General features: G+C 36.6%; 1 protein-coding gene across 1 annotated transcript in view; it reads right to left on the bottom strand.

The window, feature by feature from the left end:
• Positions 1–642: 642 nt before the first annotated feature.
• The window catches only part of LOC107093606 (troponin I, fast skeletal muscle-like), a 13,296-nt gene continuing 1,173 nt past the window's right edge, over positions 643–12,765 (bottom strand). The window contains exons 2-7 of the mRNA XM_015388780.1: positions 9,591–9,626; positions 9,186–9,222; positions 6,434–6,562; positions 6,138–6,227; positions 2,548–2,724; positions 643–1,485 (exon numbers count right to left, since the gene is read on the bottom strand). Of these exons, the coding sequence (XP_015244266.1) occupies positions 1,405–1,485; positions 2,548–2,724; positions 6,138–6,227; positions 6,434–6,562; positions 9,186–9,222; positions 9,591–9,626 (550 nt within the window). The 3' untranslated portion in view covers positions 643–1,404. The remainder of the gene's footprint in view (positions 1,486–2,547; positions 2,725–6,137; positions 6,228–6,433; positions 6,563–9,185; positions 9,223–9,590; positions 9,627–12,765) is intronic.

The following is a 12,765-nucleotide window of genomic DNA, read 5'->3' as shown; positions in this document are numbered from 1 at the left end:
AACATGCAAATTGGAACAGACGATGGGGTCCACCCCTTTGGAATGGGGGGTCGTTTGGCTTATTTTGCTAGACAGCAATACCCCATACCCATCTAAGTGTCTGAAAGGTCGGTCATTAAAGGGCATTGTTGGCCTGGCTGAATAAGCAGGGTCCTCCACTCTCCTGTACAGAGGCTGGGGCTGCGATGATAGTGGGAAGGGATTAACTCAATTGCTGCATTGTAGGTTTTTGAAAGCTGAAACATGAGTCCGCCCCCTGAGTTCCACTGTCATCGCACCCCTAGCCTCTATACAGGAGAGCGAAGGACCTCGCCAATTAATGTGCATGTTTTCAAAACAAAAACAAAGCTTTGAGGGCGACCTCAACGTAATTCCTGACATTTTGTGACTGTTCCTCTGTTTGTTTTGCACTCCTGCTCAGACTTTTCCCAGCTTTACCTCCGCTCTCTAGCATATTGGTTTTGGCTGTTTGGCATTTTCTCAATAATGCTTTCAATTACCTGCTTCCCATGCCTTCTCTGCCCATCTTCCCTGCTTTCTAACACAGACTCTATACTAGATTCACCTTCTGAGCTTCCTGCTCAATATCTTTTGTAAGTTTGTTCATTCTTATCATCAAAGCCCTATGACTATTTTTTTTATTTAGGATTATCTTTAAGTCCCTGTAACAATACATGAACAGCTAAGAGAACCTACATCAAAAGAATACGTGAAAAATCTAAGCAAGACCCAAACATCAGTTTGGACTGGCTTGAAAACCATCACTTTCTACAGGAGCCAATCCCCACTCCCTGAACAGAAACCTCAGCAAAACATTCACAGCTCTCCATGTGAAATAAGACAACAATCGGAATATCTGTCACTACAAGAAGCTATTAACTGCTTATAAATCAAATACGATATTGAACAAGGTCAGACCTGTATTTAATCTCAGAATAACATTTCATTTACATGGACATTTCAATGTTTAGGACTATAACTACTGTCACCACTGAAGCTTTGATTGTAAGAATCATGCAAGTTTTTAAACAAGAACTTTCAAAAGAAGGAGCCTTTATAAAATAGGGAGCAATTTGCCATTTTTGTTCAACATTAGCAGTTCTTATGCTTGTTTTTTTTTTTTTTTACCTTTCAGAGATCTTCCAGTGAGAAGTGGTTATTCCTTTTAAATGCAATGTTTCAACTCTATTTCGACCCTTCCGAAATTGACCAAAAAAAGAGGAACTGAAGGTAAATTCTACCAGAATATAATACATCAGAGGTCCCTCTCTGACAGCAGTAGGTCTACAGCTATTGTCTGTTTTAAAAAGTTACAAATTTAGTCTCTAAGAAAATTTACGACCTCTTAACACAACCTCAAAATAATGATTCTGAGTTGTTCTAATGAGCCATTGATAGATCATTTTAACTGTCAAACATCTTCTTCCTGTCAGACTTGTCTTCAATGTTCTTGCGCCAGTCTCCCACATCACGCAGCTGCTTGTCCTGTGAAAAAAAAAATAAAAAAATGTTTATGAAATGTAAAGCTATTGCATTAAAAACAGACCAAGAAGATATCCATCACAAAATGGAATTAACCCTTAATTCCTAAGGGCTGAGAAATAAATCATTCATGCCACTGAAATCCTATCCAGGACCATGTGGCATTCTGGGGGATATTGGCAGGGGATAAGATTCTCGCACGACTGGAAAATCGCCCCGAAAATCGCACAGTGTACGCCGGGCTTATTCTATCTTGGTTAAATGAAGCTAATGTTAAATAGACTTAAGGTTTATTCAGGTTAAGACTTTATTCCTCTCGTCCTAATTTTAAACTGGTATAAAAATCACCAGAATCACTAATGATCGACTGAAGTGAAAGGCTTTTCTTTTGCAATACATTTTACAACCATACTGCACAGCCCGATTAGCCATTGAAAATAATTAATTTAATAGAAGGGCAGAGTTTGGTGGCTGTGAAAAAATAAAAATAAAACGAGCGAAATTGTTTTGTTTGGTAAATTTAATGGAGGGATGACCATAGACTTTTCAGCAGGTTCATAATGTTTCTCTGCTTTAACGCACCTGATTTTGATGATTGCAGTTTAGCAAAAGCCTTTTAATCAATCATCACTGAATATCAGTGGATATCAGATATCAGCTCTGCTCTGCAATTAGTTGAGACATCCCCAATTTGAAGGTTGCTGCCAGAAATAAAAGCTTCAAATACTGACCAAAGGAATAACTTTGGAAATTGAATATCTTGTTTTGTTTTTCTTTTCTTTTGTTTTTTGGTTTTGCATGAGTTTTAACTGCATAATTAACTTAATATTTATTGTATTTCATTTTTTTTGTATTTGTAATTTTTTTATGATTTTTTTTCTGTCATCAAAAAGCCTAACCAGAGACATGAGTGTAAATTAGCGTTTGGATAGAAACCCTGTGTCACCACATCAGTCACCCAGTTGTTGGCAATACTGTGTTGTGCTGTCCCTGCCCAAAATTAATAAATGAATAAAAAGTTAGTGTTCAAGACATTATATTTTGTTTGGTCACATAGTAGCTTACCTCCTCTTTAACCTCCTTCTTGACTTGCTTCAGGTTTGCCCTCAAGTCCATGTTAACGGTGTGTTTGGAGCCCAGCAAAGCCTTCAGCATGGCATCAGCAGACATACGCACCTTCTTCAGTCGGGGTCTTTTGAACTTTCCTCTGAGATCCACAATCTTGATGTTTAGGTCTCTAACCTTTAGAGAGATTACAAAAAAGGAACTATTTGATAGGTTGAATTCCTGTCATCTAATGGCTCTTTCTCTTACAAGGTGTGAAAATCTTATATTGAGATCTGCTGCAGGTGAAATTGAATTTCTGTTTCTATGGTCCATTTGTTCTATGGTCCAGGAGTGCAGTATTGAATAAATGCAAATTTAGAGTAACACAGAAACACATGTAATGCAAAAATAAAAAAAATAACTAAATGAACAAAAAAGGTAATGCTGCAAAAACAGAAAAATCAAAAGCAACACATTTCAGATGGGCTGCAGATACAGAATAATGCTAAGACAAATGAAAAGTGAAAATGCTGAAAGAAGAAAAACCTACTCCAAGTTTCGAAAGGCTGCAAACAAGCTTAGCATTAAGAAAGTGCTCTACTCCTGTGGTTTTCAAACTCGGTCCTTAGGGGCCAATATGATGCATGTTTTAGTTATTCCCTGCCTCCACACACCTGACTTACTGTAAATAAATGGGTGGCTAGCAGTAACTTGTAGCCCATAGTGGCTGCTTATCAGGGAGTGCAAGCATTTGATGCAGGTGGAGCAGAGACACATCAGCCCCATCCCAAGCCTGTCTCAACCCTTCCTTTACGCATTATCCCACCATTCCTGCAGAGGCTCTGCCATGTTAGGGTCGTCCCAAACAAGGTAGTGCGTATGTTGAGTGGAGCCTTTAAACAGAGAGTCTACATCAGTGAAGATTCACTGAAATTTGGCAGCAGGTGCAACAGCGCAAATGCTGGAGGAACACTTTTTCCTCTGATTTGCTTCATCTTCACCACACTGACAAAAAAAAAAAATCACTAGTTAGGAAAAAAAAAAAAAGACGTCATTATCTCCAGAAGGGAAGCTCCTCTTTGAAATAGCATTATTTGAATGTATAAATTTATATTCAAGAAAGCGGCAAATGTTTGATTTTCACATTTTTTGATGTGAAGCTTTCTTTTTGTCTGGAAAATAATGGAGCTGCAGGACTTGTTGAATTACTCTAATGCCCCATTTGAAGTCGAGGAGAATGGGGATAGTTGCAACAGGTTTTAAATTTCACTCCATTTCTGATGGGTTATTTGTATTAGGATATTTGTAAAAATATGGCAACGACTGCTTTCCTTTTCAGGTGGAGGGAAAAGGGCATCTCATTCCCCTTCATACCCTGCACCTTCAATCAAAGTGCCCTCCACAGCTGCAAGTGTGACCTGATTGGATGCTTGATGGTGAAGGGTTAGAGCAAGGGGGCCGGTTTGGGATTGGGCCATCTAAAACATGTAGGACAGTGGATCCCGAGCACCAAATTTGAAGATCATTGCTCTAGACCACAAGGGGGAGACAATTATCAACTCATGTTTGTGCAGACCCATATGACGCTTGCCTGGAGGAAGAGCTATTACATGAGACTGCCCAATATGAAGTGCTAGCAACTATAGGGACCTGTTTTTATACAAATGCATATTACTATTTACCATTTCAAATTAGTTATTACTAAATCAAGTTTCCACAAAGTTAAATTCCATTCCAACTATTCACAATTTTCATTCTAGAAAGAAGGGATGCATTTGTGAATAACTACAGCTGCTAACTTTATTCACTCAGTTCCACTGTAACAAATTTGCACCTCCAGGTGACAAATTTGCACACACACCTACTTTCGATACACACAACCAAACACAAGTACAGCAACCCACCCACTGATACCAGTGATCAAAACGCTTCTCACACACATTATTTGAAATGCAGGACAGAACCAAATAATTGGACACTGTATCTTCTTAGAGTTCAGTTAGAGGAAGTTCATGAATTTAATTTGAAATAAATGAAAAATGATCTGTCCAAACAGATATAAATATAGCAAACTCTAATACAGAGCTATTAAAACTCACTGCTAAACTGCACAGTTCTTCTAAATAATTAAAGTAATGAGGAAAAGCTGTATTTCATTCTAGTAACTGACCTTTCTTTGTTAAACTTTTCACTGTATGTATAGATTAATAAGACGCAGATAAGCCCAATTAAGCCTTGATTTCTGTTAAGTTTAAATTGAAGACTTTACACAGAAATAATGATAATTATACTTAAGACTTGGCTGTTGCTGTCAAGATATACCAACATGCCTAAATCGTAATGCCTAAATTATGACTGTAGAGTCTGTTAACAGTTTAGTACATTGATCCTGAGGTAAAATAAAATGTTGGCGTAACGACTATAGTTTTGTTTTATCCAGGAGGAGACCAAGAGGGCAGCCAAGAACATGCTGGACATCTGGAGGGACTATGTCTTTTCGCTGGTGTTGAAACATGCTGGTCTCCCCCCAGAGGAGCTGGAGGAGGTGACTGGTTAAAGAGAAGTCTGGGCGTCTCTGCTGAGGATGCTGATCACTTTATATTGTCTGAAAATGCCAAAAGTTTTTTTGTAGTTATTGTAAACTGTCTAAAATTGGATTTCTATAAGATTCCTGAAATTTACTTTAAAATGGGTTAAATACTGACTAGAAACAATGGCTTACCTCTGTCAAGTCAATACAAATGACCAGACAGAGAAAATAAGATTAGATGGGGAAAATAAAATCAGAGAAGACTGCCTTGTTATACAGAAGAAGAAAAAAAACAATATCTACCCCAAATTAGATTGTTGTTCATTCTAAACCCAGACCTTTAAAATCTAGTGTTGACATTTAAACAAAATTCACTTCATAACACTTTTCCTTTTTAGTTTTATTACCCTTCCGTTGTAATAGCTTCAGCACTAAAACATTGTTCTTGGCATGATGTATAAACCCAAAGGTATTCTGGATCACTGATTAATGCAGTAGAGGTTTTTAGATTCACCTTTCCCTTTTAATGGAAAGTGATCTGGAATGTAAGGGATCCTAACATTATTGGGGTCTTACCACTAGTGCAGAAAGAAACAAAATAAATAAATAAAAATACAAAATTACAAAGTTTGTGGATGTGAAAAAATATATGACTCCCATATGGAGGACCATCTCTGATATAATGCAAAATAAATCTATGAATAATTGAAATGTTTAATAAATAAACAAACATACAATCGGACAAAATACAGCAAATAAATACAAATATTAATTCATTAATGAGACATAAATACACATATTTGATATTTATTCACCTTTGCAACAATTATTTGTTTCTTATGTCATTTTTATTTATCCATATATTTTGTATTTATTTCTTTTTATGCATTCATATTTTTGTCTGTCATACATTTTTTTTATTATTATTATTACATTATATTTTTTGAGAACTGTAAAACTGGTTTCTTTATTTAAAATCAGCTCTTACCTTAAACAAACCTTCTGATGATTTTCTCTGTTACTTTGATGTTTGCTTTATTGAATTATAAAAGGACAGAAGCCAAACAGGCAGCCTTACCTCATTGAGGACCATGTTCAGTTTAAACTCTGTACAGTATCTCTCCTCTTCACTGATGTTGATTTGCTGATGGAGTTTCTGGCAAAGTTCCTAAAAAAAAAAGCAATTGACTTGTTTGTTTTGGGGATTTTTATGTCTGAAGACAACATAAATGTAAAACACCTCAACAAAACATGTTTGATATCTTTAGAAAAGTCTTGAAAAAACATCAAACCATGTTTAACTTTAGCTTTGTCTGGTGCTTAACATTGAGAACATCTTATGCACTGAAGATAGTCTGATTGGGTTGTTCTTACCATTAGCTCCTCCCTGGAGTATGGCACATCCAAGGGAGGACATTTCTCTGCCAGGAACTTCTCTCTCTCTGTGGCCTTCACCTGAGACTCTGCCTCCAGTAAATTGTTTGCAACAACTAGCATACAGCTCTGTGGAATTGGCAAGTAAACACAAATGTTTATATTTTTTAGACCTCACTTGGATGTGAAAAGTACATAAATGATGCATTATTACATGCACAGATATAACACCTTTGTTGTTCGTCCATTTTTTTATCAGTTGTAGGCAACGACCTAAGACTTTTTTTGTATTTAATGCCAACTTCTTTTAGATATTTTTCACAATCTGTCTAAATTAGTTTGGAAGCACCTCTTCTTTGTGAACATAATCCGACTCACATGTCTGACTTATCAAGATGGAGATTAATATGTTTTTCTGGAATCCAGTTTTTAAAGTGTCCTTGTCTTATGTTGCAATTGTACCTAAGAAATCATGAATTTCCAGTCAGAAGTATTAGTTGTGTAACTACCTACTAAAATTTGATTTAGTTAAATATTTTCTTAATGCTGGTTCTGGATCCAATATAGCAGGTCTGTGTATCAATAATTGCAAGCAGCAATGAAAACATTTTTATTTTACAAGGCACACTTTCATCTAAAAATCATTTAACATTGCAGCTCTGAATGAAACAAACTAAGTTTGGGTTTTTTATTTAGAAAGTAAAGCTTAAAACAAGGTTCATAAGAGGCCATATTAGAAACCTACTTTTTCTGACTTTGTTAACTAGAAAGCTGTTAACTTCTGATTTCCAAGGTAACTGCAACAAATATTATGGCCAGCAAAAAAAAAGAACATACCTCCAGTACAAGTCATCATCTACATTGAAGGATACTAAACTATATTTCCCAAGTTTAACAAGTAAACTGATTCAAATATACTGGCAGCTTCATAACCAGTTTACTTCTTGGCATATCAATTGATCCATTTTTAGTTTTTTGCTAATTTTCTTTAAAGCATCCCAAAAAATAACCTTCCACATTTACTATTAGTTTGCTTGTAAGAGACTTTAAGGCTATTTTTATTTCAAGTAAGTGTATAATGAAAGTACACTTCAAGGTTCATAAGAGGCCATATATGAGTTTGATAGCAATAAGCACGTAAAGACCGTTTCTACGTTTATAAAAGTACACTAGAAGTACAATGAAAGTGAGATTCAGGTTTGTTAATAAGTTATTAATAATATACATCTAGTCCATGAAAAAATAATGTATGAAAAATTGCCTTTCTAGCTACATTTCTCTTAGTCTCTTCTCATAATTTATTTGCATCCACCAAACAGTTAAAGTTAAACTCAGCCTCCCGTTCTAACCAAGGTTCTGCAGTGTAACAGTTCACTGAACAAGAACCAGAGCGTAAAACTGTTGAAATGTCTCAAAATCCAGGCCCCTTTGCAGCAGCTTGCTTGTAATTTTCATTTTTTTGCATTTGATTCTACTTATATTTTCTACACTTATGCCAGGGAACTTCAGCAGAACATGGACTGTGAGTTAAACATAGTCACTAATAACAATATGAACCACTTTTTTTTCTCCTTCCCTGTTTTTCATCTACCCTCCTCTGCCAGATCCTGCTACTGATTTCTGTTTTCTGTCAAGTTCTTTTTCTGGAGGAAGAGGAATGAATAAAAGAACCAGTGCTTTAACTCCTCTCACTGGTACAGAGTGGAGAATTTTCTCAACGTCAGCAGTGTTATTCTAAAAACTGGTACGAAGAACTACTTAAATTCACAGATAAATATTCCGAGAAATTTTATTTATGAAGTTAGGAAGGCTGTAAAAATGGAATGCCAACTGACCTTATATAGTAATACTGTCATGAGTTGTTGAAGCAATTAATATATTATAAATGACACCTTGTCATATGAACACAATCAGAAGGGCTGATATACCCTGAGCAATGCTATCACATATCAAGTGTTTTTGCTATTTTACCAGTTTTATATATGTTGTTAATCAATTGACAAAGCCCATATTTTTGTAATAGCTGATTTTAGTTGAACTGTCGGATTGGTTCAAAATGAGCATCAGAATATTGTTCATCTGTCTCTGTGTGTTTCTATAGAACTGTTCATCTCCAGTGAGGTTCATCTACACCATTATCCTCTTAAACTACTAATACCATAGCTGACTTGTTTAAACCTTACAGGATAGGTCAGGAAAGCTTGCAGAATACCACACAGAAATTAGTATGTGTGAAAATTTACTATTAATTTACTACTACTTCAGCATGCTGGTCAAAAGTTAAAAAAATGTCTATTGGCTAAATTTACTTTGACGTTTAGTTTACCTGTTAATATAAACCAAATATAAGTCACAGCAGGTAAATTATAAAATAGATCACTAATAATTTCCATTAAAATGTAAAAAAGACAAAACTAACTGGTGATTAACCTAAAAGAATATTCCTTTTTCTAGTTTAAAATAGTTTAGGTACATTTACATACAGTAATTTTTGTTAAGGAAATAATCAGTAAATTGGTATGCTGCACCTCTGGGGTGGAAGGATTATAATTGCAACAGGAAGTGCTTACTAACACAGGTTCAGAGAGTCATAAACAATATTTTAAAGGCAAACGTCTTAGATCTTTGGGTCCAGCTTATAAAACAATGGGAGAAAAACATGTCTGTGTTTATACTTTACAGTTTAATGCACTCGGACGAAACCTGGTGTTATAGTAGTATTGTTAAAGTATGGTGCACCATGTGGGCTTACCTTCAGAGTATGCTTACGCCTTGCAGACAGTCTTTTTCTGTACACAGAAACCAATTTCAGAATGACCGACATACAATATAAATTTGATTTTGCTATTGCTGTTTTAAAGACTACCTTTAAAACTGTGTTGTCTAGTCTTGTGGAGACACTATACTATCATTATTTACAGTGTCAGCTTGTTTGATAAGCATAAGAAGTAGCTATGAAATCAGATTTTAATTCTGAGGGTTTTTATGTTTATACATTTTATTCGATAACCTTAAATGGCAAAAACATAAAATAAAATTGGAACAGAAATTACCTAAACATGTCAGTAATACATAACAAAAATCAACAATGTTATATTTATCATTTATTTTTTCTGGTGTAAAAATATAAAACACATAATAATCACATCTTACTTACTCAGTGGCCATGTTGGCTGCAGGATTTAGTTTCAATCTGGTGAAACAAACAACAAAGAAAGCTGAAATAAAATGATCAGTTTTCCTCTGAACTATTTGTCATCAGTGGTTTGCAATGGAACACAATCTAACAATGATGTATTCAGCACTTATGTACCAGACCACTTATCAATGTATCCTGCTGCAGATCAAAAACACAATCCCAAAATGTTTTTCAAATGAAAAAGTTGCCTTTTATTTTCTTGCCTAACCAATACCAGTTTTTTTTATATTTTTTATCTTATTTAATTCGTTAGTCCCGAACGTTATTTTTACCATAGTACGGTATATATATATATATCTAGTTCTAGATTGTTTCCTTTTATCTTCATTATTCCTGTCTTACTCATCCCATTCTGTTGCACTCAGCACAGGCACCCTACTACCACAGCTCTTTTTAATAAATATTGCTTTTCTCAGCAAGTTATTCAACCTATATTTTTGAGGTTGCGTCTTTGAGATAGGGTACCTCATTAAAAAGGGCAGTTTGAAAAAATTTGAGCACAGAAACATAATTAATAACAAGACATGTAATTAAAAGCACTGGATCCAAATTAAACATGTAATAAAATATGGGCAAGTTTCTATATTTTCAGAAAAAATATCTATCTTCTTCCAGAGGAATCAGGGCAGATATTTTTAGGTGCTGTTGTAGGTGCCATGATCTTGGCTCTGATTTCTGGTCTTATTACTCTTTTAAACCACCTGCTTATCTCCTCCCAGTACTCATTACCGCTTATCTGATCCACCTGCTTCAGCTTCTATTTAAATAGACTTAAGACCAGTCATCAATGCCATATTATTCGAGCCATTGGTGAGAGTTGACTAGCATTCCTGTGTGTTTCTGATTGCCTGATCTTGACCCGTTCTGCCTCTGGACCTTTGAGCCTGCCTTTCCCCTGTCTGGTCTGTTTGCCTGACCTGTCCTCGGACTCCTGCAGGATCTCTGCCTGTCTGTGGACTGAACCTGGCACTGTTTCCTAACATCCTTCTTAATTTCCCTTCAGATCTCTGATCTCCTGGCTTTGACTACCGAGCATGGCTTTGACACCTGCTTTGGCTTTGTCCTCTGGATTATCCTGCCTTCCTTCATCTGCTCGGTTCTGATCTCCTATCTATCCTCCGACCTCCGAAACATCAGAGTCTGGGACTCTCTGGGTGGCGCCCACCACATCTGATTTCCAGCCAACCAACTGCAACCAGCCTCATCCTCTGGGCTCAGACTGAACTATAAGACCAGGTAAATGACTCACACATTTGGTATCATCCTCTGGCAGATTGACGTGGTCACTAACCTGTTTTCTCTTCCTGCAGAGGTTCCTGCCCTAGAAATCGATGCTGATCACTGCAGTTCCGTTTCTAATTAATGTTTTGAGAAATCTGTTTGTCTAACATGAAAAAAACAACAACACCGACCTAAGTTTCCTAAGCACTGTGCTGATCAGATGTTTCTGGTATTTAGAGACATTTAGAACATCTCAATGCTTAAAAGCAGCCACCATTATCAAGGCCCCAGAAAAGCAAAGACTACCAAACTGACTAAATAATTCTGACCTCTTTGGTAATGATGTGCTTTGAGCGCCGTGTTTTGACCCAGCTTGAATTAAAAATAGACCAATTTCTGGGTCCTCTGAAGTTCACTTTTAAACCAATAGATCTGTGGATGATGCCAAAACATTCTCTTCTCTTCATCTTGCAGTGCCTGGACTCCCCAGGAGGGTTATTGAACATGCCACTAGTGATATGGGACATACATTGAGAAAAATAAGTATTTGAAAACCTGCTATTTTGCAAGTTGTTCCACTTGGAAATTATGGAGAGGTCTGAAATAATCATCATAAGTCCACTGTGAGATACATAACCTAAAAAAAAAAACAGAGCCACTCCTTGGTTATCCTGGCTGTGTGCTTCAGGTCATTGTAATGTTGTAAGACCCAGCCTCGACCGATCTTTAATGCTCTAGATGAGGGAAGGAGGTTGTTCCCCAAAATCTTGCAATACATGGACTCCGTCATCTTCTTCTTAATACAGTGTGTTAGCCCTGTCCCATGTGCAGGAGAATACCCCCAAAGCAAGAATCTACCACCCCCATGCTTCACAGTAGGGATGGTACTCATCATTCTTCTTCCTCCAAACACGATTAGTGGAATTAAGACCAAAAAGTTCTATTTTGGTCTAATCTGACCACATGACTTTCTCCAGTGACTTGTCTTGATCTTCCAAATGCTCATTGGCAAATTTAAGACAGGCCTTGACATGTGCTGGTTTAAGCAGGGGAACCTTCCGTGCCATGCATGATTATAAACCAAGACATCTTAGAGTATTACCAACAGTAACCTTGGAAACAGTGGTCTCAGCTCTTTTCAGATCATTGACCAGCTCCTTCCATATAGTTCTGGGTCGATTTCTCACCTTTCTTAGGATCACTGAAACCCCATGAGGTGAGATCTTGCATGAATCCCCACTAAGAGGGAGATTGACAGTAATGTTTAGGTTCTTTCATTTTATAATGATTGGTCCAACAGTGGACCTTTTTTTCACAAAGCTGCTTGGTAATTTCCCCTTAGCCCTTTCCAGCCCCGTGGAGGTGTGTAATTTTGTCCCTAGTGTTTTTGGACAGCTCTTTGGTCTTGGCCATGTTAGTAGGATTCGTGCTGATTGTATGTGGTGGCAGGTTTCTTTATGCAGTTAACTGCCTCAAACAGGTGTATCTAATTTAGGATAATAAATGGAGTGTATGTGTACATTTTGGAGGCAGACTAACATGTCTTTTAGGGTTAGAATTCTAGCGAATAGACAGGTGTTCAAATACTTGTTTGCGGCTGTATTATACAAATCAATAGTTAAAAAATCATACATTGGGATTTCTGGATTTCTATTTTTTAGATTATGTCTTTCACAGTGGCCATGCACCTACGATGACAATTTCAGACCCCTCAATGATTTCTAAGAGAGAGAACTTGCAAAATAGCAGGATGTTCCAATACTTATTTTCCTCACTGTAGATAATGAAAAATACTGGTACTTGGTACAGTTGACCTTGAGCCAAAGGTCAATAACCAATATTCGTAATTGTGTCACAAGACATGCAGTCTAATGTCTTGGACACTCAATCTAAGTGATGGTTAAAGGTATCA

The sequence above is a fragment of the Cyprinodon variegatus genome, unplaced genomic scaffold, assembly GCF_000732505.1.
Source record: "Cyprinodon variegatus isolate N-32 unplaced genomic scaffold, C_variegatus-1.0 Scaffold434, whole genome shotgun sequence".
NCBI classification, from domain to species: domain Eukaryota; kingdom Metazoa; phylum Chordata; class Actinopteri; order Cyprinodontiformes; family Cyprinodontidae; genus Cyprinodon; species Cyprinodon variegatus.
The sequence above is the reverse complement of the archived record's forward strand: the minus strand, read 5'-3'. Positions and strand labels throughout refer to the sequence as shown.